The sequence below is a fragment of the Centroberyx gerrardi genome, chromosome 3 (assembly GCF_048128805.1).
Source record: "Centroberyx gerrardi isolate f3 chromosome 3, fCenGer3.hap1.cur.20231027, whole genome shotgun sequence".
Classification (NCBI taxonomy): Eukaryota; Metazoa; Chordata; class Actinopteri; order Beryciformes; family Berycidae; genus Centroberyx; species Centroberyx gerrardi.
Genome location: NC_135999.1, coordinates 12,280,716 through 12,306,683, shown reverse-complemented (window position 1 = coordinate 12,306,683; position 25,968 = coordinate 12,280,716). Strand labels below are relative to the sequence as shown.

The 25,968-nt window shown below is 40.9% G+C and overlaps 1 protein-coding gene across 1 annotated transcript in view; it reads left to right on the top strand.

The window, feature by feature from the left end:
• tbck (TBC1 domain containing kinase) overlaps positions 1-25,968 on the top strand; it is a 48,477-nt gene that overhangs the window by 18,128 nt on the left and 4,381 nt on the right. Inside the window, exons 23-25 of the mRNA XM_078282610.1 lie at positions 1,376-1,548; positions 14,746-14,909; positions 19,424-19,583. Of these exons, the coding sequence (XP_078138736.1) occupies positions 1,376-1,548; positions 14,746-14,909; positions 19,424-19,583 (497 nt within the window). The remainder of the gene's footprint in view (positions 1-1,375; positions 1,549-14,745; positions 14,910-19,423; positions 19,584-25,968) is intronic.

The window sequence follows — 25,968 nt, the reverse complement described above, 5'->3', positions numbered from 1 at the left end:
GTTAAAACTGCTATCAATCTCCTCTCCTTCATTCCTGCCTCTTTCTAGCAGGAGGAGTGATTGCATGCAGCATTCATTGCCCTAGGGAGGGAAAATGTGTTTCCCTGAACTGTCTGCGAGGCTGTCGGTGAGGAATCTCAGACCACCAGTGTGTTTCTCACTGGAATGAACCCTGTAACTGAGTCTGTGAGGTCCTAACCCACGGGAGCAGCCAGCCCCCCTAACCTTGACGCCGCTGTGGGACAGAGGGAGAAAAGAGAAACATCTTCTATATAATTTCATTTGAGCCTGGGCCAGGTGCAGGTCACGCCAAGGAGCTCTCATTAGCCAGACTTACTTATTATCCACGAAAAGGGGGAGTGAAAGAGAGCGGCTGAGAGTGTGAAAGAGTTTAGAGGAGAGAATTCCTAATTTATCCAAATCCTCGGCTAATCCAGTGAGTCCCCTTTCCCTAATCCTCTCTATACTCGACGTGAGAAGCAGGAGAAGGAGGGATGCTGCCGGAGAGGCATTAGGGGCAAGAGGCAAGAAATTTCACTTCGCTCTAAAAACGTGGTTTGGGACAAGAGCTCAGATGAGGGGGGGCTCCGCTCGGACTACGGCCGGTCATTAGCTGAAAGAGCCACTGGCGCTCACTCAAGCTGTTGGTTGACTACTTAAGATTATTCATGACAGCAGAAAGCCAAGGTCAACCTGCTGTAATTGGCAGGAATTGAGTGAGCTGCTCACGTTTGCCACTAAACCCTCCCACCGCATTTGCATAATCTCCTGTGCTTTGTGCCCGATTCAAGGGAGGGAATCACCAAGATGGGATTTCTCATGTTTACTCTCTTTCTCACTCACTCATTCATGTGTTCATTCATTCATTCATTCATTCACACACACACAGCACTCCACTCTATTAAAAAATATTTTGTCTAAGGAAAATGTAGTCACTTAGTTACTGGAAATTCAGACATTAATAGAAAACTCTCTGCTCAAGTGTATCTTATGTTTTCATAGATTCACCCGATAGGACATCAGGTCGTATGGCTCTTGTTAGTTGAAAATAGAGAAAAAAGTAAATCAATTTATTGATCCCTATATAACACAAAAATGATGTAAAAAGCAGCTGTCTTCAGGCAAGGCAGCTAATTTCCATATGTTTCCTTGATGATAACTATAGAAAGCCATAGCATCATGAAATATAAGTTTAAATCTCATAAGTAGGATTTGCAAGTTTATTAGCCTACATGTGTAAATATTATGAAAAAATCATGTCCTGTTGTTCGGTTGGCAATTACTGGATCTAGGCTAATATTTTTCAGCTGTGGCAAAAATGATTTGGATTACTAATGTTTTCCTGTTTTATTCTCTTCACCCGCTTGTTACCCAGAGATTGACATTGAGCGGTGTGTCCGTGAGTCCATCAACCTCTTCTGCTGGACTCCAAAGAGCGCTACGTACCGGCAGCACGCCCAGCCACCCAAGGCTGCTGGTGACAATGGCTTTGGGAAAACAGCAACATACTACTCCTCCGACTACCAGGACATGCCCAAGACAGACCTGGTGAGTGTTACTCATCACACACACACACACACACACACACTGTACAAAAATGCCATAAATTGTACTCAAATTATTAGTAAGTGATTGTAGCCGTCCTCCTTTGTTTGTGAATTGGCTGTAATTGAAGTTATTACCTGCACTTTATTACTTTCCTGGAGTCAATAGCTCCTGAGGTGGAGCAAGTAGATTGGATTCCTATACAACTTGTTTTCAGCTGTTATTATTTATTTATTCAGTACTCATACACTGGAGGACACTGTTAACCTGCATGGCCACCTGGGTATCCAGGACCTAGATCCGAGGTCATGAGCTGCCTCGCTCACACACAAGGCCTCGACATGATAAAACAGAAATTTCACTGAAAGTATGTGCTGCTGTGTAAATTCCTGACTTCTAGCCTCCAATAAAACTGTGTCATATATCATTTTTTTAGCCAGTACTATTCCTGATATTCAGGACAGTTAGTAAAAATAGCCTGCAAGATCTTGTCTACATCTTATTAAAAAAAGGCCCCACCCATACAAACTGGATGGGTAGGTTTTTTCTCATAAGCTTCATATGTGTCAAATGTGCAAACTACGATTATGATATTTTTTTTTTCTTAGACTGTCAGAGGCTGATTTAAAATTATGAGTTAGATTTCATTTCTGAGAGATTTTTCACCTATCTCACTGTTCTTTTCTTTATTAAATATTTCATTTTTTTATAGCTTGAACAGCCTCAGACTGTTGCCATCTATCAGGACTGGATCATAATTTATCTTTGGCCAGAGGGAATAAGTTGTTAGACTGTAATCTAAACCTAATGGCGAGTTAGCATGGACACAGGAGGCCTCTGCCATCACCCCATTACATTACCATGTCTCTGCTTATATATTATGTACTTACATAGGCTCAGTCACTCTCTGATTTGCATGTGATTCAGTGCACATTGCCCAGCACTAATCAATGCCTGCCTGTAGAGCAGCTGAGTGTCTTTGACTCCAGCAGCCTGTGAAGCTGTATTGATTTTTTATGTTGGAATGAGTTCCACGGGAATCAAATGTTAGATACAGTTTAATGCTTGAGTCGTGTCCACCCCAGTCTTCAATTCCCACAAGGGGGTAAAAATTGATTTGCTTTAAAATGTGTCTTCTTTTCTAATTCATCCAGTCATCCCATCCAAAAAATATCTCACCATAATACCAGGTATTTTGAGGGCTATTCGTTGATGTGATGCCATCTTTCAGACAAGCCTTTTGTCTTTGTTTGTTTTTTGTGCCACAGCCCTGTTTGCCTTTCACACCTGAACGCATCTTGTCCAGATACCTCACAAACACTCTTGTCGGCCCTATCTGCTGTGTGCCCAAGTGATTGCTGTAATCTTTCTCATTCAGCGGCCTGAGCTGAGGCTCATTTGTATGGGTGGTGGCATTGATCCATGGCCACATCTATCTGCACCCCACCCTTCCTCAGAAAACATACGGACAGGAGCGAGCGCAGTGGTGAAATGTCAGTCTCATCACTGGAATAACTGCTTACCACACGCACGCACACGCACACACACACACACACTCATACACACTAAATCATGTGTATGGCTACAGAGCATAATCCAGCAATAAGGAGTCCAGAAGTGTTTTCCTTGAAATTGCTTCACTTATGGAAGCATTGCGATATTTTAATTCGAACAGAAATCGTCACTTTACAGTAACCATCATTAATAAGAGGTGAATTAGTCATTACTTAGCACATTTGATGTATTTAATTTCCTTATTTAATTTGATCCAGTGTACATTATTCACTCATTAATTAATGATATGTTAAGATACCAATTAATCATTTATATTTTGTATCATAACTTTTAAACTGTTAAATTAAATCAGTCATCTTTGATTGCCTTAGGGTATGCCTTGGTTGGTTTTAGTTAACAATTGCTTAGTCATTTGTTATCCAAGTTAAACACTTTTAAAATTAATGATTGATGATTTATGGTTACTTTGAGACAAATGGGGAGGAGGTGTTGTGTGAGAAATCTTCTTTATTGCTCTGCTCAGTCTATTCACATGAAGTTGTAGTTTTTTTCAGTTGTGTGTATGTAGGCTGTATTTTGGATGCATTTTTATTGACTTTTCTCTGAGCAAGTTTAGTATCTTAGTAAGACACTTGGTGAGGTAAGTCACTTTAGCTGACTATGACTGTTGCTAGTTGTGTGAAGCAAACATTCACCTCAATACCTCCACCAAAGGAGTTGGACAGGAGTTATGTTTTTGCCCCGTTCCCTCTGTTTGTCCGTTAGCAGGATATCTCAAAAAAGATTTGCACCAAACTTGCACCATGGTTGGTCATGGGGCAAGATAGAACTGATTGGTCACAGGGGGGCGTGGTGGTGGGTGTGGGTGTGGGTTCTCACAAAAAGCCATACCTTCAGAACAGATTCACAACACCATCAAACCTTGTGTTCTTATCAGCAGACATAAAAAAGGCAAACCCTCCATTATTGGCCGAAAAGCCTCTTTATTATTAAAATCATGAGGAAGGTCCTAGCAACCGAAATGTCACAACTGTAATAATAAAGAATGAAGAAACATTTGGTGCCTTATAGCTGGACACTAAAAGACACTTTGTGGTGATCCAATATTTATAAAACTCACACATAGAATACAGCACCACAAAGGTAGAGTTGGCATTGATCATCATGAAAATGAATACTTGTCAAAACTGACTGAATAAACTGAATTTCTTTGTTTGTCTCCCTCATCTGGGAGTCTGTGTGACAAAAGTCATTATGGTACATGACAGCATCTTATATAGCCAGGGAGAGGGGGGGTCCACCATTGAAAATTAATTAGAACAAATATTTTTGGGCAGGACTGCAGGACTGCAGGACTGCGACCGACCGCTTGGTTTCCTTGTTCGCTAGCCAGCTGGTTCGCCACAGTCCAGCTGCTGTCCAGCTGCTGACTGGACAGCAGCTGGACTGTCAGCTGGACCTGGGCTGAGCGACAACTTCTCCCTCTCTCTCATCTCGATCAGTGTAGGACCAACACCAATAAATGAACCCAAATATAGCAACACAATATTTAGACACGTGCACACACACATTCCTCCATTGTACTTTGTGATTATATTGCCACAAATTCGTCAGTCTTTGACATGGATTTAGTTCTTCTCCAGTTAGTTGATCCAGTTAGATGGCCCTCCTCTCTCTCAGATTCCCTATTTGCATGAAAATAAATGTGATTATGCCATTCATATGCAAATCAGCACGTGCCGCGATTTGGTGACTGCTAACGATTGTTTGTGCAGCCACTGCTGTGTGGCGGCCATGGTGGAGGTCCTCAGCTCTGCAGCAGTGGCTGTGAACAGCCGACTGTGTTCTAAACATACAAGTTGGCCGACTCAACAGAATTGAATAGACATGTACAGACAATATCTGTGCAGTTTTTGACTGGGAACTGATCATTTTGCCACTAACACATCTGATTCATTTTGTGTTTAGATAATGTCGGCTTTGTTAACTAGCTAACTATAGTATCTGGTCAGCTAACTGTCTAACTGTATTTAAGGGGGTGGGTGGGGTGGGGATGTGCATGTACTAGATACATTAACCAGTGGTCAAATTAAATGTGTTAATAAGTAACACTATTATTTTTTATTGTTCAATCATTGTATTGCCTTTAGTATTCCATCTTTATCACATAGCCTTTTGACATTTTCAGTGGTCATCAGGTTAAACATTAGAAAAGGGGCCCCTGGTAATTTTCATGAGCCCACATAATGGTTATTTATGTTTTACAAATCACTTGGTAATCATTTATGAATACTTACTTAAGGTTTTAAGTGTTGAACTGATGATAAACTATTAAATAAATCATTAAATGATCATTAATAGATATTAAATAAAGATTACATCACAGATGGTCATTGTAAAGTGTGTTCCAGAAATCCAAGGCATGTTTTGTTGTAATTTATAAAAGCTTAAAACAAAAATGTTACAAATAAACTGCATATTGCAGTTCTAAGTTCTCTAAATACAGTTAATACTGCTGTGCATATACTTTTGTATTTCAGGTGGATTATGTGTTTTTGCCCATCTTTAAGGGTGTTGGCTAATCTTTTGGATTTAATCATTAGAAGTTAATGCATATTTCATGAATGACTGAGCACAATGCAAGAAACTGTGAACTCATAATTTTGACTGCAGGCATTTTGAATCATCAAATTCAATGCACTGCGGGTTGCTTATGCTCTACTCAGACAGCATTACATTTAAGCAGCCACGATTCAGGTCTCCAAGTGTATATCTGGACCCCAAGACTCAAATTCTTTCTTTTGTCAGCAAAAATAAAAAGGAATTTTCATTAAAAGAGGCTGCTTCTTCTGCCCTGCCAGAGAAAACTTATTCACTTTAGAGCAATATTGGTAACTGCTGTGTGGCCAGAATTAGAACAGGAAATATATATTAAAAACTGGGAGGATTCTTCCCTTTGAAATCCTGCTCTATGTAGAGAGGTGTGTGTACAGTGTGTGTGTGTGTGCATGTGCTCCAAGGGAATATCCGATGTCAGCATTTTCTCAGATCATGGCCTCAATTATACTCTTCTACTCATTGTCTGACTGCATACTTGGCAGATGAAATGTGTTTTTGTTTTAGAAATGCCCTGGAGAATATCACCAGCTTTACTATATGCTTTGCTGTTGCAGACTAAAGCATACATTATGCATTGTGTGTAATGCATGAATACTACAGAATATGTAAGCCATATAGGATTTGATATTGGAAAACCTCAGCACAGTAGCAATCAAGCAACGCAAAGGCATTAAATGAGTCATTAGCCTTGTCATCAGGCTTTATCCAAGCTGCGCAAGACTGTTGTTCCCAATTCAATATGTAAACTGATATAGGGCTTTTTTTGGCAACTGTGCACCGTGAGCATTAGCAAGAAAGACACACACACACACACACACACACACACACACACACACACACACACACACTACTGGAGAGGATTTGTGTCTGCTTATCAGTGGCTCCAGTTTAGCCTCACCACTGTCAGGCCAGTGAAATGTGTGAGTGTCATTAAGCCATTCTAGGTTGGCACACACTGCTCATCATGACATTTAAGTCACCGCACAGCGCTCCAGCAGCCCCAGGCAGTGACAGGCTGCATATTTTGCCTGCTTCTGTGTGTATATTAGGTGTATGTATATGTTTATGTGAGTGAGAGAGAGAGAGAGGGGGGGGGGGGTATGACGTTTATCATCCAGACGGGCCACCATCCACATGTCCAAACTTGTGTGCATTGATTGCATGAAATTTCCTTTGTTTAGCTGCCATGATGCATCTTTCCTAACATATGATTTGTTCATTTTAAAATCTCACATACAGGATTAGTGTTGTGACTAATTTCATGTTCAGCCTCATCACCGTCTCCATCACAAAAGCATCTTTTACTCCGGTTAAACATGACATTTGCGTTACTCGGACATCGCTGTATATATTAGTTCTCCATTGTGTAGCATTAGGAGTATTTGGTTTTACTCTTTCTTTGCGGTTTTCTTAATAGCTGAGGTTGATTTATGACCATTAGTCAGGACTAACAGCATTTTGTTGATGGATAGATCTTAACCTTTGGCTCCAGAGACTGGCTGACAACCTTCAAAAACACATTTTGGCAACAAATTCTCCCTTGTACCAAAACACAACATGTGCTGGCTAAACATCCGTCTATCAGTCAATTATTCTGTAATGATGTGTACAGAAAAGATTAGTCTCTGTGGGGATGACACTTAGTTGGTGTAACAACTGCCAGGCCATGGCCTTCTGTTAGATGTATACAATTTGTCTAAAAGGCCAAATACCTGTGCGTTTTCTGTGTGAGCCCCAGTGAGTAATCTTTTAAAAGCATTCCTTCAACGCCGACGGATTGCCCCATTCATTGCCATTTTCCTTGTATGTTTGGTGTTTGATTAGATGAATGTTGAAAACTTTGTACAGGTCCCCAGGGCCGTTAAGCAATAAATGCTGCATTGACTGTGTGGCCGAGTGAATAAAATACATCCAGCGCTGACCACAGAGTCAAACATGAGTGCAAGCATTTATTCCTCTGTAAATACCGGTTCTTCTTGCTCCTGTTATCTTTTTTCATTCCCTTTACTGCTTGCACCAGGCAAAGAACAAAATATTTTTTTATATATATATTGACCAAGATGTATCCGGTTAGCGTGCATGAGTCCTCCAAAAAACAACTTCCTCTGTTAATGTTGCTGAGAGCAGAGAAGGGCAGGCATGTGTTGAAATTTCAGTGACTCTGATGCAGTAACGGTAGAGTTGATGAAGTATTTTAAAATATAGATGGATTTCAGCAAAAACAAGTTGTTTGTGCCCAGTGGAGCGAATTGAGGGGTAAGGAAAGCATGTGGCAAGACTGGCAGCATTTCACCATCATTCCCATACAATAAGATTTCATTAACATTCCTCGAGGCTCCTGAGCAATGCCTCTAGGTATCTACTGTAAATTGGGACAAGGATTATTAGTTGTATTAAGCTGTGCCTGGTTGGTGAGGCACAGCTCATCACGAGGATAACTTATTGCAAAACATGCCTACAAATTCTGTGCACGTCTCTGAAAAAGACATACAATGAATCATTTGTAAGAGAAAATATGTTATTTTCTGATAAAAAATCATGTTAAATTTGATTAATAAGCACCTACTCCAATCAATAACCTATTTCAGACATGCAAACATTAACAGTATGGAACTTTAGGGGTATTTGGGGTATTTGTGAATGAGAGCCAGAGTCAAAATACTAGAAAATGAGCTCTGGCATTTTGCCATGTTGGGACCTTGTAATGTTTCTGTAACAGTTTCATCTAGAAATTTAAGAGAGCAAAGCCATTGCCTTGACAGGTAAAGCTCGCATGTTATTTTAGGTGATGCCAAAATCACAGAGACCTTTAGCATCTGGGCATTAGAATAAATGTGTTGCCGGCTGTCAGAGATGGTGATGCAGTTATCCTCCTGAACACACGGGAGATAGACAGGCAAACATCCAATATAGATAGCAAACTGAAATCCCTTACCTTAGAGCAATTTTTTAAAAGATAAACCACCACCACAACAACAACAAAAAGCGGCAACAACCGAACAAGCCGACCCTTTCTTCCACCAGGCTGCCTGGGGAAGCAGTCGGTGGCTGTGTGAACAAACCAGAGTCATTACCTTTGCTAGGAAAATTAATCCTGCTGCGTTACATGTTCCATATATGAAAGTAACTGAGAATGGGAGAGGCACAATGGGTGAACCTTAAACACCAAGCATGGATGGCTGCCACGGAAGTTGTTTTGCTTAGTTTTTTGTTTTCTCTTTTGTTTTGTTTTTTAATCTGCTATGTAAAAAACTTTTACATAAGATTTTTCCTTAGGAGACAGGAAAAACTGATTCCTAACTGGAATGCAATGCTTGTACTGTAGTTTTCATCACTACAAATGAGCTGTGAACTCTTCCCAGCAGTCTGGTCTTCTTTCTGTCCCACTACTGCTGCATAGAGATGACTACTTGCCAATATTTCCTTTGTTAGACAGCCAGCTTGAGAGGACAATGGACAATGGACTTGGCTCCAGAATAGTCCTTAAATAGACAATAATTAGCTTAAAATTCAGGAGATACATATACTTTGTGGATGGGTGAACTCATTATGGTAACACCGTCACAACAAAAGAATTGGGGGGTCGATACACGCGTCGCGACAACATTGAGACAAGTACTGAGAATAACACTTCTCTACATGGCAATACAATACACACACACACACACACACACACACACACGTGACACACAAATAGTGCTGCACATCTACACCAGTCACGTTGCCGTATGCATTAAGATGCACACCACAGAACTTGAGTGGACTTCAGCGGACATTTTTCTGTGTACTGTTGGTCTAGCTTCCTTATAAATCGACTTATGTTCAGCCGCTGAGGCTTTGAGAGGTTTTTCCAGCAAGGATCAAACCATTTGAGTTTTGATAGCTAAGCACTCGTCCCACAGATATGAACTCAAATTCAGAATTAACTTATCTGCGCAGTTCTCAACACACACGCTGAGGAAGGCATCGCCCGAAACATCCGCGTGTTTCAGTGGACTGTTGCTTCAAAAATAAAATTGTAAGAGGAGAACTGTGAGTGCTCGCCCTATATATTTATCGTCTGACATTTCTCAAGCACTTTTGTGTCATTATGATAGATTTCACAGCTGTATTGCACCGGCTCACGTCACCACAGAAATTAACCCTTAACATCCCATAATTGCCTTTTTATGCTGTACCAGTCAATTTAGGTTCTGTGATGCACACTGAATATTACCTCTGCTACAATGGCAATACTACACACATGCATGTACACAGACTAACACACACACACACACACTATTGGTTCGGTGATAAACTAATATGTGACCGTGAACTGGACTCGCTATAAACGCTGCCCAACGCATTACATGCCCCCAGCAGCCCAGGCAGTTAGACTCAGCTGAACACACACACATCTGATCCGAAATGAAACGTTGACTGGATTCACTTTCTAGGGAGAGAGATTGGTGCCACTGTGTTGGATTTCATTTAATCTTGTTGCAATATTAATCACTGAGTACAAATTACATTTGAAAAGTAGTAAATAGAGAATGATGATGGACTAAAATCTTTCTAAGATGAGACTTGTGGTTTTACATGGAAAATGTGAATATTCAAATACATGTAAATGAATGTGTTTACAGTTTGACAGTATGCAAGTAACACTGCTGAAATTAATTGGACAAAATAAAAATAGAATAAAAATACCAGTCATAATATCTACCACTGCAGCCTGTCTAATTGAGTTGATCTCATGGTTTTGCAGAGACGAATGGGAATGAAAAATGATTTTAAAACCCGCAAATCTCCATTGTATTTTACTTGCCTTCTCTGCCAATAGAGCTTTCCCCAAAATTGGCAATGCAATCTTGTTTTTCACAACTGCAGACATGCCGTTTTAACACAAAGGGCATTCGATCTCTTAAATTGTTGATTTGGCTGTCTGAAACGTAATTAATCGTGGTAAACGTGGATTTCCCGCTCCTACTTTCTTTAACAAAATGTGGCTGTGTGTGTGTGTGTGTGTGTGTGTGTGTGTGTGTGTGTGTGTGTGTGTGTGTGTGTGTGTGTCAGTGAGCACTGATCCATCAGTAAAATCCACATAATTTAATAAACACCATTTGTAGATATGGGAAAGTCAGGCAATCATGCCAAATGTTTCCCATTTGTAGGTTGTTGTTTGCCACTGATCATTTGAAAAAGTAGTAGGTACACAGACCAGGCCTCCACTTTTTTCCTTTTTTCTTCTTTTATAAAAAAAAAAGCTGATAGGGTGGGGAATGGGTGTAACTCTCTAAATGCATTCTGGCTTAAAATGTCAAGTCTGATCACTGGACAAATGGTAGTCACAGCCTCAAGTTTTATTTTTGTGTCCTTATTTTTTTCATAAACATTATTTACACAGGAACTATTTACTGAGCAGGTATGTACTTTGACAGCAACGCCCTGATTCTCGCTGATAAAGCTGCATACTGTACTCACACATGGCAGTTACCTGGCACAGTCCAGTTGTTTACACTGAAAGACTCTGCTGAGCAAGTGGCTTGCTCAAGGGCAGCAGCATTCCTGACTCCCCTCTCCTGCCTATAGCTTTTATACCCAGGATTTGAACAAGCCACCTTTCAGTCACAGGCCCGCTTCCCTGACTGTTACACTGCCACCTTGTCTTGTCATGATATGCTGTGTTTTTTAGACATGGGCATTCCCATGACATCCCTATCTTCAGTATCTGTCTCACATACCCGCTGAGCATGCTGTAATACAAGTAAATCCTTTGTTGGCGTCAAAGTCGAAGCCAGCGAGCATCTGCCTCAGCATGTCTAATTGTGTTGATCTCTGCAGGACAGAAATCAGGGATTGAAATTCATATTTACTTGTCAATGATGAATAGATATCAGGTTGGGCAAGTTGAATTTAAGAACAAGAAATCCAAGAGGTGAGTGAAATTTTCTCAGCAGCAAAGCCAAACTGTTGATCAGAGCAGTAAGACATCATGAATATGTTGATCCTGGCTCAGTTTGTGTGCTCTTTTGTTTTACCTAGCACGTCTCCTCTCAGGCTCGCTGTGGATAATTCAAGAAAAACAGTTGGCCCAGTTGAAAACAATGCGCTGTATACACACCAGTCTTTAAATCCCTGTGATCCCATTTCCCTCTTCCCTCTCTGGCTCATTGTTAATGCAGCAGAGCGGAGCTGCAGCCTTCACACACATTCATTCAAATTTAGTGTATTATTAGACTATTAGACGGAGATCCTGCTATAATCGCAAATGCTATCAGATACCTGTCAGAGCAATCAGGCTACTAATATTTATCAGAAGCAAAAACAAAATAGCCGCTGCTGCAATTAGTCAACATGGTTGTTTGAGAAAAATGGGTTGACTAATTGAAAGAGGAACCACAAAAACTGCACTTGTCACTCATAGCCTATAGTCAAGCCAGACAAGAGAAGAAGGGTTAGTGAAAATTATACAGACTAACAAAGGCCTAAGTGAAACCCTCCAGTCAGAGTGTGCAGCAATGACATGATAAGCCTACCTAATTACCATCCTTTTAAAGCCTTTCATTTTAAGTATTTCTCTCTGCCTGGTAACACTTTAATGCATGGGGTTGTTGCGCAGATGTGTTATACTAATTTGGTTGATGTGACAAAGTACTGCACTTTGGGTCCATTTAGGTCGTCCAATCATTACAAATCGAATGCTCAAGTGACAGTATACATGGAAATGAATAAGTCTACAAAGGAAAATAAAGTACAGCCTACTTAGTTCATATTTTTTTTTATTCCCGAAACCCACTAATGTTGTAACTTCTTGACATTTTATTTGGAAAGCAAAATGGTAGTCATTCTGTGGGAGAGCAAAATGGCAACACAGTGGGATTTAGGCTGATTTAAAAAAAAACAACTAATGCCTGGGATTCAGAGTACTAGCCCAGCTGGCCACTGCACAGAATCCTTGAATTCAATCCCTGATGGAAATGTGTAAAGCTGAAAGTCTTGTAAATCCTCTCTGAAGACTCACAGACGACTCCCCGCTTTGCAGCACTAACTTCTTCACTATTTGGGCGGGTGGAAAATTGTTCAGCTGGCCAATCGAGCTCGGTGCTTTGAAACATTTTATTTCATGGATGGCAGAGCATTGGCACTTAACTTACTCCGCGTGCAGTTGGCCCTTCCCTACTCTGCAAATAGCTTTCACACAATGTGCTGCAATTCATAGATAATTCAGTTAGCATTTCTCTCTTTTTCATTTGCATGTCAGTGAATGGAAATGTCAGACTGCTAAATGGCCACCCGTCTTCTCGAGACATTTGTTGTTAGTTCTTATGAAGTGACTGGGAAAAGAACTTGGAAGTCCCCAAAGTGACGCATTTTATGCTAAAAATGGTTTCAAAATGTTTTTATTTAGGATTGTGTTTGTGTCTGTTCTACACAAAGTACTTTATTTCATCTCACTGGAGAGGATATTCTCCAAATTTATAAGACTAGTGTAGTGCCCGTTCGCCCCGCTGCTGCACAGAGCGCTGTTCGCCCCGCCCCGCTGCTGCGCAGAGCGCTGTTCGCTTGTTTATTCAAAGTTTATTAATATTGAACTTGTCGCGTGTCCAAATTGCACCAAATCCGACACTGCGCGTCCTTGGGTCCCCAGCAATACACCCACCAAGTGTGAAGTAGATCGGACGTACGGTTCTTGAGATATGCGAAGGACATACAGACAGAGATTCCTTGCCTACCTTGTATGATGGTGAACATTTCCAACAGCAGTAAATATCTGGTTTACATAAGTGTCCTTTGCCTTGTTTCCTTTGCAAGTCGCGAGTCGTCTATGCAACAGCTGACGTAAAATACCACCTTTAAGGAACTCAAGGGGTCATCAAAGTCATCAAGTTTCAAATTCTAATCAGTAGTAGCTGTAAGGGTCCCACATTCTACACTTTCCAGTGTTTTATTTTATGTTGAGGTCCATTAAAAGCTGTCTGTGTGGTGTCATGTACCAAAAACACTCTCAATCCATTTTTACACGTTCATTTTCCAGCATCTCTCTGAGCCTTACCAAGAACAGGCTGTTTCTGTTGCTGTGTCTTTAAGGCTTATTAATATTAACGACCCCTCTGTTCTGATTGGCTAACCATTTCAAGAGTGAAATGTGAGACACCGCAGCCCAGCAGCTACAGGCAGGGAAAACTCTCCGGTAGATAAACAATGGCAACCGCTCAACTGCTTTGAAAGAAACACTTTGTTAGTCTATTATGAAGTCCAAACGGCTCGTTTAGAGGCCTGCTTTTCTAATATGGATTGTGTGGATTTAGTTGGAGACCGTATGTTTTGATACTTTCACAATGTTTAGATAGCACATCCAACTCCTTTATAATCAAAGAGGCAGGGGAAATCCTGTTTTACACGATATGGGACCTTTAAGGGTTTTGAGCTTTCAGAATTCTTCTAATTCTGCTTTTCTTGCTAATACAGTACATATAAGTGTCTTCCATACAACTCAGTGGGATTTCACAGTGTAGGATGAACTTGAGCATGGTGTGAAACTAATACAAGGCACTCAGGTTCAATTCCTGTTTTCCTGGTTTAAAAGTTTCAAATATATTCCCGCTCACTGCGCTCTTGCATTGCAGTAACGTTTGTGCGGGAGTTTATTTGAAATTTTGTGCAAGGTTTTGACCTCTTTGTCTCCCACTGGCACCTGCACAAAGACAAGAAAAGGTGTGCAAAGGACTTGACGCACATTCCTGGTTTCAAAGAAAAAATAAATCATCTCCATCCTGACACTACATAGGAAAATACAGAGGGTAACCTTCCTGCTTCCCCCGTCTCATTTTACCATGAAAGTGAATGGGGAAATTGGGCGAGAGAAGCTTAAAAGTGCACCCTGTGTATTTTCACATCGGGTGGCATGAGGGTATTGATTTTCTGCATTATCCAACCATGTGTGTTCAAATATCCAAATCACCTGCCGTTTCACAACAATGTGAAACTTTTGTAACTTTTATTAAAATTATTCAAATGATATTCAGAAATTGTGTGAAAACTGTAACTCTTTATTCTGACCTCATCTGACTGTCTCTCCTCTAGTCTCGGGAGCCTCTGGCGCTGAGTGACCTGAAAGCAGAAGTATCCCCTCGCATCTCCGCTGAGGATTTAATCGACCTCTGTGAGCTGTCGCTGGCCGGGCCCACCAAGAGGACCAAAGCCAGCAAGCCCAAAATCGTGGCTGTCGACATCCGCAATGTAGAGGAGTATCCTTCAATGAATCAATGAAGCTATATCATCGATATTCAGCCGCTAATACTTCACCTGTTTTAACCGTCATCTTGATAATAATGTTAATTTTAACTACTTAGCCAGAGATAATCAAATATATTGCTCAAAGAATTACAAAGATCTGCTTTTCTGTCCAGCTTCATGAAGAGCGTCTGCAGATTTGTCTGTTCTGCTGCCCAGCAAGCAGCATTTTACTTCTTACCTTCAGGCTGTTTTGATTTCCTGCCTTACTATATAGAGATACACATTACATGATGCTATGAAGTCAGATTTGTGACATATTGAGAAAAAAAAAATCTGCATTTCTCTGGCAGAAATGCTTATACTGACATTGTGTGCGGCACTGGATGTGTTTGAATAAGCTTGCCAAGCCCAGACTACTGTGTTGTGGAGGTTGGTGAGACATTGATCCACACACAAAGTGGAGCTTGTTTTAACAAGCCTGGATTGTCCACAACTACAGATTTCTTGCAAAGGTCGGCGTTTAGGTGAGAGTAAGTGATGGCCCATGTAACAGGTGAGGACTGGGTCTTCACAGTGTTACTGAGATATGCCACCAGTTGTCAGGTTAGATATTGATATGGCTAACTTACTTGTCAATTACTAATCAGTACTGTTCTGCTCCAACTTGCAGTTGCCATTCACTAAGTTGCTTTGGAAGCCTTTGCTTTTTTACACTCATTACTCACCGACCTCACAGGTAGTGTATCTGTGTAAAATATAAACTCCTTTTGTTATCCTTCTTGTTTGTGCCACATAAAAAGAGAGTAATGGCTGCAAGTTTTCTAGGGAATGGGTTTCTAAATTCTATTCATTCAATTGTGGGTGAATAACTTTCCAAAGACTCTTATATCCATGACTCAGATGAGTGTTGTTTTGAAAGTGGTGCTCACTTACGATGCCATCAGTTACAGATCTTTTGGTTTACATCAGCCCGTCGCTGTCCTAGATTGTACCTTGAGCAGCATAGTAACACATTTACTGTGCCTTCTTGGTTATCTGTTTGATGTGTGAAAGCTCTTTGTGCTTTACGAATAATTTAGAGCAATATTTTCACTTTAATTTGAACAATTTTTACAAGGTCAACTGAAGTGTCCTGACAGACACACACACAGTGTTTCACACACGCATACACATGCATTCACAAAGCTTCTCCCTTTATCCCCCTGTACGTGCTCCTGAGTATCTGATGTTTTGTCTAGTTTTTGACCAGGTGCCAGTGTATTGCACGGTTTTGAGAATGAACCATCAGCACAGAGAACGAAATAGCTTGGTTCCCATGCAAGGCAAGTAGCGGCAGATTCAGGGGGGATGATCTACTCCAGTCACGTGCTGCCAGACTCTGCAGCGGCCTCTGGAGAGTTTCAGTTAGGCCCTTCATATCAGCCCAGGCTGCCCCACCACATCCCTCAATCTGAGAGACAGGGGCATGAAGAAGTGGGATTAGCCCCCGGTCTGTTCTCTGGGCCTGAGGAGAATGCATTCTGCTGGCCTGTTGGATACGCCCTAGTTTTCTCAGCCATGCCAGCCCTGCCCTTTCATATATTTAATGGAGGATGTGACTAACATTCCTGAGATTGGTGAGCCAGGTACAGGAAGTAAGGGTTTGATAAAGTCATGAGTTGCATAATGGGCTGCTGTCACCTGATTATATTCTCAAGAAATCTTTGTTTGTGAACTGGCAGTCACCATAGACTGCTAGACAGTGCTTGCAAAGTAAACAAAAGGTGAATATGTGGGATTTGATTGGATTGATTAGAGGTTTGACTTGACCTCCTTTGTCATCAGTAAGCCTATCTAAAGTTAACCAGTGTTTTTCTCCTTCATTTCTGCATGAAACATAGTCTGAATCTAGGTATGAGTGAGTATCTAATTTGAGATGCAGCTCTTGGTGTGTGTGTGTGTGTGTGTGTGTGTGTGTGCGTGTGTGTGTGCGTGTCCTTGCACGTGCACATGTTTATATGCATGCACACAGAAATGTACTGTAGGTTTTCCATACAAACAAACCCAATCTAAGTCCCTTATAAAAATGGAATTCTCAACTGCTTGTCAGATTCAATAGCGCCTTTATCCATCTTGGGTGACTCTTCACAAAATCACAATATCACATTCAGAAATTCATTTTGCTATTGCAGATGTTGCAGACAGTTGTTATTTATTGCTAGTGGTGAAGTATTGCTAATGCTGACTTTTAACCTTCCAAAGCACTGGAAGTGAGCCTCACCCTTTAGCTGGTCAGTGGAATGGTAATTGTTTAAGGGGGCTAAAGAGCCATTAATCAGTGAGGATTAGTGGAGAGAGTAAGCATTTTGGAATGGCAATTCCTCTGGCCAAATTCCTACACTATAGACTCCTGATAGACAGAGGTTCCTCAGGCTAACCCGCAAGGACAATAGGGGATTTGACCACTTTCACAGGATTTGTCAACCCATGTCCACTTTCATTGTGATCTTAGGCACATCACTGTTGTGGGTCTCTGTGGTCACAAAAAGTGGATTAAAGTAAGATCTCTGTGGTTTAAATCCAGATTTAGCTGGCTTGGTACCTGCTGGATAATACACTGTAATCGCATTACTTTTCCCTGTAACAGAGTAAAATAAGGCATTATTGTTCTAATTTCAGTAATCACATTACAGTTGCTGATCTAACAGATAGGTTGTTGCGTTACATTCTTTAGCCGTTTTAACCTCTTTATTGGCGTAATATCTATTGAAAGATTCCCCTCGTATTACCCTTCAAGTCATGTCGTAAATAGCGGAATTACAGTAGAGTGACATGAAGGAGCCAACAGAGTGGTAAATAACAACTCGGGAAGTCACAATGTAATGCTGTAGGCTTAAAAACCTTAAAAGAAAGACTTTGTGTCTGCCATTATTTACTTCTGCTGGTAATGTGGGCTTAGGTTTACAATATTTACGGGCCCAATGAACGCAAGTAAACCTAGCACCATTGTTTTAGGGTGTCACGCAAAAGTAATGTAATCATTAGTTTAAGCAATTACTTTTCTCTGGAGTAATAAGTAAAGTAATTCATTACTTTTAAGAAAAGTAACAAGTAATATGTGATGTATTTTTTCCCAGTAACGACCCCAACACTGATAATAAGCATTTTACACAGTAGTGTAAAACAAATGTCACGTGCTCCTCGTAATTCCAAAGGTAAAACAGTATCATAATGGGATTTGTCAGTCAATGGATCATACTGAGCATTATGTAACAGCCCTAAATGTTCTTGCATTGCCTGAAATGATTTAGTGAATAGCACTGATTCGACTGGGGAAGAGGCTGAGCACCGCTTGTCTTAAAATATGTAGCAATAACGTAGATAGTTAGACACTCAGAAACAGAGCAAGCTCTTTTTTTCAAGAGTGATTATTCAATTATATACCACTTTGGCTTTGTTCGCTGTCCCCGTGCTTTTGCTTCCACTGTTCCTCACCACTCCTTTTTTTCCTTCTTTTCTTTTTTCATTTCTTTTCCTTTTGCTCCCTCATTATGTCATTCACACACCCATCCTTCCACACCCTCGCCCCCCATCACAGTTACCTTCTCCTCTGAGATTGAGTTATTACTTTCATTTGTCTGGCTCATCATATTGTTCCCTCTCCTCCCTCCCTCCCTCCCTGCATTTTTGTGGGCTACTTTTTCCCACACAGCTATCCCCAAGCTTGTCTTACATAGTTCTGGTTGCACTGACAGCCTGTCTTTTTCATTCTGCATCAATCTGATAACATGTATAGCAAGCACGCTAATTAGGGTGTCACTGAACTGGCCCGATATAGTTTCCTAGTATCCATTGTGTCCATGATACTGTAATTAATTAGAAATCCAAGTTGTCATCAGTGAAATATTCTCATAGAATGCTCTCCAGTATGGTCAGATCAGATAAGAAACTGGTGATAAACAGACGACTATCTGAAATGGGCAGTGCTCTATTTGTCTTTGAAACATTTTAGTGTGTGTATGTGTGTGTGTGTGTGCGTGCATGTGTGTGTGAAACAGGCAGTTCACCTCCTCCTGTGGCCTTGGTGTCCCAGGCAGGCACCGTACCGCAGATGTGTTTTACAGAGAATATAATAATAGCCTGTCAGTGTGAACAGGGACTGTACAGTATGGCCCTGTAAATTTAAGCCATTACTTTTAGACGCTAAGGATTCATTACATTGTCAAAGCAGTGTACAGTGTGCACTGCAGTGTACACCTAAATCATGTCCACAAGGGCTGTTTTTATGCCCCAAAAAAGGGAAACAGTAATGCTTTACTCCTCCCAACTGTCCTTTGCCAAAGCTTTAAACATTACAGATTTCTACCCAATGGATGTAAAGAAGACTTTGTATAACCTTTCAAAAACACAGGAATTAGAGGTTTTGTGACACTTCTTCAATTATCAGGGACTGGTTGACATAAATTAATTGTCATTTGTAGTCCATGCTGATAATGTCACAGGGTTTAAAGCTAAAGCTGTGGCCCTTAACCCCATTTGTGCTCAGCTTCAGCAGAGGCCATATCTCCGGCAGCATCAACATTCCCTACAGCACAGCGTTCGGCCCTGACGGCGAGCTGGTGCAGTGTCCTGTGACAGGAATCCTGCAGAACTTCAGAGGTCGGGTCATCGTAGTCATCAGCCACGCCATGAAGAGCGCCGCTACGGTGAGACAGCAGCCACACACACACACACACACCTGCGTATATCAGTGTATTTCAATGTTGAATAGCTCTGGTCTGGAGTCTGCTTGTGTGCTCTCATATCAACACCTACGAATAGACACACAGCACCACAATATTTCACAATATACTGTGAAAATATGCATGAAATTATGCCAAGCTGTCAGTTCAAGATGCATGACTGAGCTAGTTGCAGGTTTTGGCAAGTAACAGTGACTCATCTTCCCACACTGACATACTATGGAAGATGTGCCTTATATAGTGTGGAGATGTAGCCTACTGTGTACAGTGTCCTGGATTTTGGTCTCAGCCCAGCCTCAGTTACCTGGTTTATAATTGCAAGCTTCAGTTGTTCAAGGGACCCATTCTGTCTCTGTGTGTAGGTTTTTGCGTTTCACAGTTTGCTTGGATTATCGCTTGACGCAAATGAATGCTTGGTTTTTCTGCCAATAATCTGAAAATTGCAAGGAAATTGGCAAGATTTAGTCTTAATTTCCAGGCAAACTGCAAGGATTAGCTAAATTTGAAAGCCAGATGAAAAGTTTGTAAAAACGTTTATAAAAGCTGCAGTCCCCGTTTAAAAAGAAAGCGTTTATTCTGGATAAGTACAGATAGAGGTTAAAATTGCAAGTCCTTGTTGGCTTTGCTGATAGATATTGATTTTTTTTGTAAAAATGTTGCAAGCACATAATCACATTTTCCCGGAGAGAAAATGTTTCCACTCAGTACTTTTCTAAATGACCACTGATGGTCAGAATCTGGTGCTAGAACAATATACCCATAATGGACCATAAAACAAATGCCTTCATCAGCTCACTACTCTGTACGAGATAAAAAAATAAAAAAAAAAATAAATAAAATACAGCACAATATTGTCTGAGAGTACATAAGAAATGTTGAGGGAACAATACTGCAAACTGCAGGTTCATACTGGTTAAACACAGAGCGCTGAGGTTAAATAAGACCTGAAGAAGAATGTTGATCATTTATTTGTGTTCCAGAAATCTGATTCATTATGAAAGGTTTGGAATAGCTACAGGAAATCATAGAAAACTAAAATAAAAATGTACAATGTGGGCAGCATCAGTTTTTTCTAGCACACCTAACAATCTTTATACAGAATATCCTCACAGGAATACTTGCCTTATCTATTTTTAACTATAAGAACCATTCCAGAAAAATCGGAGAAGGTTAAAAGCTCTGAAATCCACTTTTCTCTGAGTTTTTCATGGAATGGCCGTTTGTGTCCTGGGTGGGGGTCAGGTCAGGGTCAGATCACCTCCTCTAAACCCCTCTGATCACTGACTGGATCCGCCTGCCTCACCCCCAGCATCAGGAGGCCAGCCATGTCATCATGGGTGAGCTGCCAGAGACGGAGTGTAATAAAATCATTTTAATATTCGGCCTTGCCAGGTTTTTTTTTTTCAGGTAGTAACTGCGGGATTTTTTGCAATATCATTATCGCTACTCGTTACTTAATTTCGCAATTCTTACAAGTTATCACACGGAGCGTCATTTTTACTCAAAAAAGCAATCATTACAGTTTTACCACAGCTCTTCAACCACAGGCCAACAAGCAGCAATAACCAGAGCGTTCCACTTTCATCTTTAATATGCAATTTTCCCCAATTTATGAAATGTTCCTTAATAAAACAAAATTGCTTACATGTTCTGCAAATTACATCACAAAAATGAATATTTCCAATCACAAAACAGCAGTGCTGCATTCTGGAGGATGTTAATCGGGGGAGTTTAGGGTATGAAGTAAGATTTACCCAGCAGTATCATTCTGTCTTTTTCCCCACTGGCTATGTAATGGCACACAGTAAACCAAGAGATGAGTTCATAAAGTAGACGGAAAAATGCTCTTCCCTCCTAAACAAGATGTCTGATGTGTCCTGTATGACTGACCTATTGGAGGCATAATAGATAGTCGGGCAAAGGCTGGCAGACAGGAAGATAATCAGACAGACGGGCAATCAGACACTTTTATTTGGAAAGCCAAATAAAAGTGACGTGAGTGAGTGAAGTTGAAGGCCAAAAGCAATGGTAATGAATGAGTCACATCCCCATCAACACAGGTTTATGGCTTTATTGTCACCTTTATATCAGTGGAAGACTTCTCATGTTTACTTGGAAGATTTATTTACAACTTGAGCCTAAGATAATGCGTCATGACCCTGGGATCTACTCAAACCATTGTAATTATTATAAAAGGTGAATGAAAATGGGTGCAAATTGGCATATTGGGTGTTTTTTTTAATTCCTACAACGCTGACTTTTGAAGATAAGAGGTTTTTGCAGGACACTGACAATAGCTGAAACAGCATATTGCATGAATCTTTCTGTTTGACATTTCGGTGCACAAAAATAACTTTAAGTCTGCCTCAGCATTACACAACAGAGCTATATTGATGATTATACTCGTATAAAATTCCTCTTTTTGTGCTCTCTTTGGAATAAATTAGCCAAACTTATATTTAAAAACTCAGCAGGGATATCGCTCCAGGCTACATCCCGATTTAGAAAAATGTGTCCTCCTTCCATATGTTGGAAAGAGAAAGGGGAAAAAGAGAAAAATATAAAAAGTTCTCCTTAATTGTAGAGAGAGTCCTACATTTTTTTGTCAGTGAGCAGCAGCAAGAGGCCTGTTTCTAACCAGGTTGGAAGAACTGTGGTTTAGCATGATAGGCTGATGGGGAATTTACCTGCAGAGAGACTGGGAAGAAAATAAAGCTGTTTTTAAGTTGTTTATGGTTCATATATTCATGAAGTCAGCAAACGGTCATAGCTCCACAACAAATTGTGGCTTTTTATGCCTTTCAAGTTTTGCAGAGTAATCACTATGTAGAATTATGCAGTGCTTTATGCAAAAGCACCGAGCAAAATAAGTGTTGTCACACATGATGAATGCAATGAGCATTTTTAGAAAACATTCGTAGTTCTTCATACAGCATGACCGGTGAGCATCGACTTGCAGGAAGCGTTTATCTGCAGAGATAAGATAAGATATTGTTTTGCTGTGTAGTCTATCAGAGTTAAGAGGCGTTCATTGGATGATTTGAGGTAAGAGCCCCCCAAATTCCCCCCGTGACTTTTGTGATTAGCCAGAATAAATCATCAGACATTTCAGTTCAGCAGATCAGCAAATAATAGGCTGGTAAAAGGACTCTATTGTGCGTAAATGCCGATCACATCTCTGTGTGCCGCACCACTGGCACTACCATTAGCTCTGGGTCAAGGTGGTGAGTCCGCTTGCAGCGTGGCGAGGCAGGCTGCGTTCACACACAGCGTTTTTTGATGTGGAAAAAGCTCTGCCTGGAGCGCTTTTTGTGAGGAGAAATAAAAAGCGGATCACGGCAACGTCACCTGACGTTAGCTGAGCAGCTGCTAGCTCACTAACCAGCTGGTTAGCTGAGCGGCTGCTAGCTCACTAACCAGCTGGTTAGCTGAGCGGCTGCTAGCTCACTAACCAGCTGGTTCACTTCTAGCAGACAGAACAGTGTTGTGCAACAAGCAAAGGCTTACCAGATATTTCCAATACATGTCCAGTATAATCCATACTGCCTTTAAGATCGCTGTTACGGTAATGGAAATTCACTTATTACAACGTCCAATTTCTCCACCGCACTTTCACTTTCTCCATATTTGTTGTTGCTATGGGAAACGGCCAGCGTCTCTGTGATCGCGATTGGTTGGCTGGAAAAAGCGGTTCATGTCACCCGGCGCTTTTCTGAAAAGTTGAACATTTCTCAACTTTTGAAAGCTAGCCCCTCTGGGGTCACATGGTAGAAAAAAAAATTCGATGTGTAAATCCGTGCGAACGGATTTCAAAACCGAGCCCTCGGATTCACAATCCGTGCGAACGGAGCTGTGCTAGATAACATTGAAGAACACTGAAGAACAAGAATGCATGTAACCGTGCGCACGGATTTGTAAACTGTGCGAACGGATTGTGAAACGGTTTACAAATCTGTTCGCACAGTTACATGCACTCTTCTGTTCTTCAGCGAATGGACCTGCCTTGCATGGACCGCGGTGACCACATCCACCAAGTAAGTTCAATGTTATCTAGATTTATTTTTGTGAATTGTGAATCCGAGGGCACCGTTTTGAAATCCGTTCGCACAGTTTACAAATCCGTTCGCACGGATTTACACATCAAGTTTTTTTTCTACCATGTGACCCCAGAGGGGCTCCGTAGAAAGCGCTCCGCTCTGACGAAAAAAATGCCGGCAGCGCTTTTTGGGAGCGGCCGCCTTTTGTGCGCCTTGCGGCCGCATCCCATTGCATTTAATGAGAAAATGGCGCTGGCGGTTGGGGAAAAAACGCTATGTGTGAACGCAGCCTTAAAGTTTAGTTTGTTGTAGTGGATTTTCTTCTTTTCTTCAACTTCCACTTCAGGTTCGAGGAGCTGAGTACAGAACGGTGGCTTTATTCTTCAGATAACAAAGTACATAATACAACTGATATGTGAAGGGTCTGACCAAGAATTCTCATCTTCATGTTCTTTTCTACCTTCTAACCCCCCCTCACACCATGCTCCCAATCTTTACCTTACTACAGCTCTCTAATTGGTCTAACTGTTGGAAAGTGGTCAGTGCGTCAATCCAGCTATTGCTGAAGGAAAGCACCTGTTTTGTCCCTCAAGCCTGAAACTAGGAGTCTTTCTCCCTATTTCCTGTATCATGCTGATACGAGTGCTCTCTGCGTGCAATATTTGATACCAACCTCTCTTTCTGGCAATAACAATCCCATTAATCTTGCTTGTTTGTGAGAAACTTACTGGCATGAGCTGGTAACAATGACCTCTTTCTCTCTACTCTCTCCTCACTTTGCATAATGCATGAGTACATGTATGTGTGCTGTCTGATCAAAAGAATGTATTAATATATTCTCCTTGATTATATTGACTAAGTATAGATTATGCATTGATTATGAAGATAACATAATCTCCTTCAACACCTTCCAAACGTCTTCCTTTATTCTCTGTTTTGGCATTCATTAACAGGCAATAACCACCATCTACTGCATATCTATCTATCTATCTATCTGTCTGTCTGTCTGTCTCTCACTTTCTCTCTCTCTCTCTCTCTCTCTCTCTCTCTCTCTCTCTCAGTGAAGGGACTGTTTGCTGGCCTTTTCCATCCCTAATAAGTCTGCCCTGAGGCAAGATGGTGCGCAGTTTTCATTTGGATGTGAAATCAGTAACAGGGTTTTGGAGAGGGATTTCTGTGAAACGGTGAAACTGCAGTCCATATTTTACAATACAACAAAAATATGATTCACTCTGTGTGTATTATTAGGGCAAATTCCCTCTTTTACAGAACATAGCTGACTATTTTTTTTCCATGCAAGACCACCAACACAAGCTAACATAATTGATTGATTTACTGATAGATAAATACATAGATACATATATAGATGAATGAATGAGTGCATACATAAATACACACAAGGTCATCCTGGATTAATGATGAATTTTTGGATTATCCTGTTTTTACCATAAGAATGGAAAAATCTCTGTAGATCAGTAGAGGGATAAAATGCTAAAAAACCTTTGACTTTAAAATAAAATGCCTTTATTAATCTGACATTATTCTATTGAACATTTTAAATGTTAAATGACTTGCGTTTCGGCTGCATGCCTTCATCAGGGAGTATAAGTAACACAAACAGTCACACGTGTACATAGTAAAGAACATAGAAAGGAACATAAAATGTTGCTGGGGATGGGAGTCAACACTAACACAGTGGTAGAATGTTATTCGAACATGGTGAACCAAACCTGCAAGAAGTCGATGTGTTACAGAAAACAAATGAAGTCAATTTCTTCATTCAAGCCTGGGTATTGGGCGGCATTTATTGAAATTCCAAAAGCTTTCACATTTCATTAAAGACATTATTGCCAAAGAGCATCTTTCAGTCACTGCTCAGATATGATTGATGTTTATGAGTGATGTTTCATGTGTACCCAGTATCTTTCTCTGCTTTCTTTGTGCTAACCGACTTTTAAACGTCTTTTAAAGCCCCAATCCGCAATTGCAGTTGAGAGCAGGTGTCTTGTGGCTGAGCAAGGAATTACAACAACACACTTGTTTTGGTTCGCTGTTTTCTCTGAGGCCCCTCCCACACACACACACACACACTCTATTCGTCTCCAAGTTGAGTCTAACGGCAGAAGGTCTTTCTTTCTTTCTCCTCATGAGAGGATGTCAGGACAGGTAGCTATGTAATATTATTTTCACTGTCATAACCAAACTATACCACGATTTTTTATGTTAGAGGGGGTTCCTGTGTCGTTGCGCCCCTAAAAGTCTTCCACTGCATCAGGCTGGTGAGCAGTGAGCATAACGCCGACTAAGTTAGC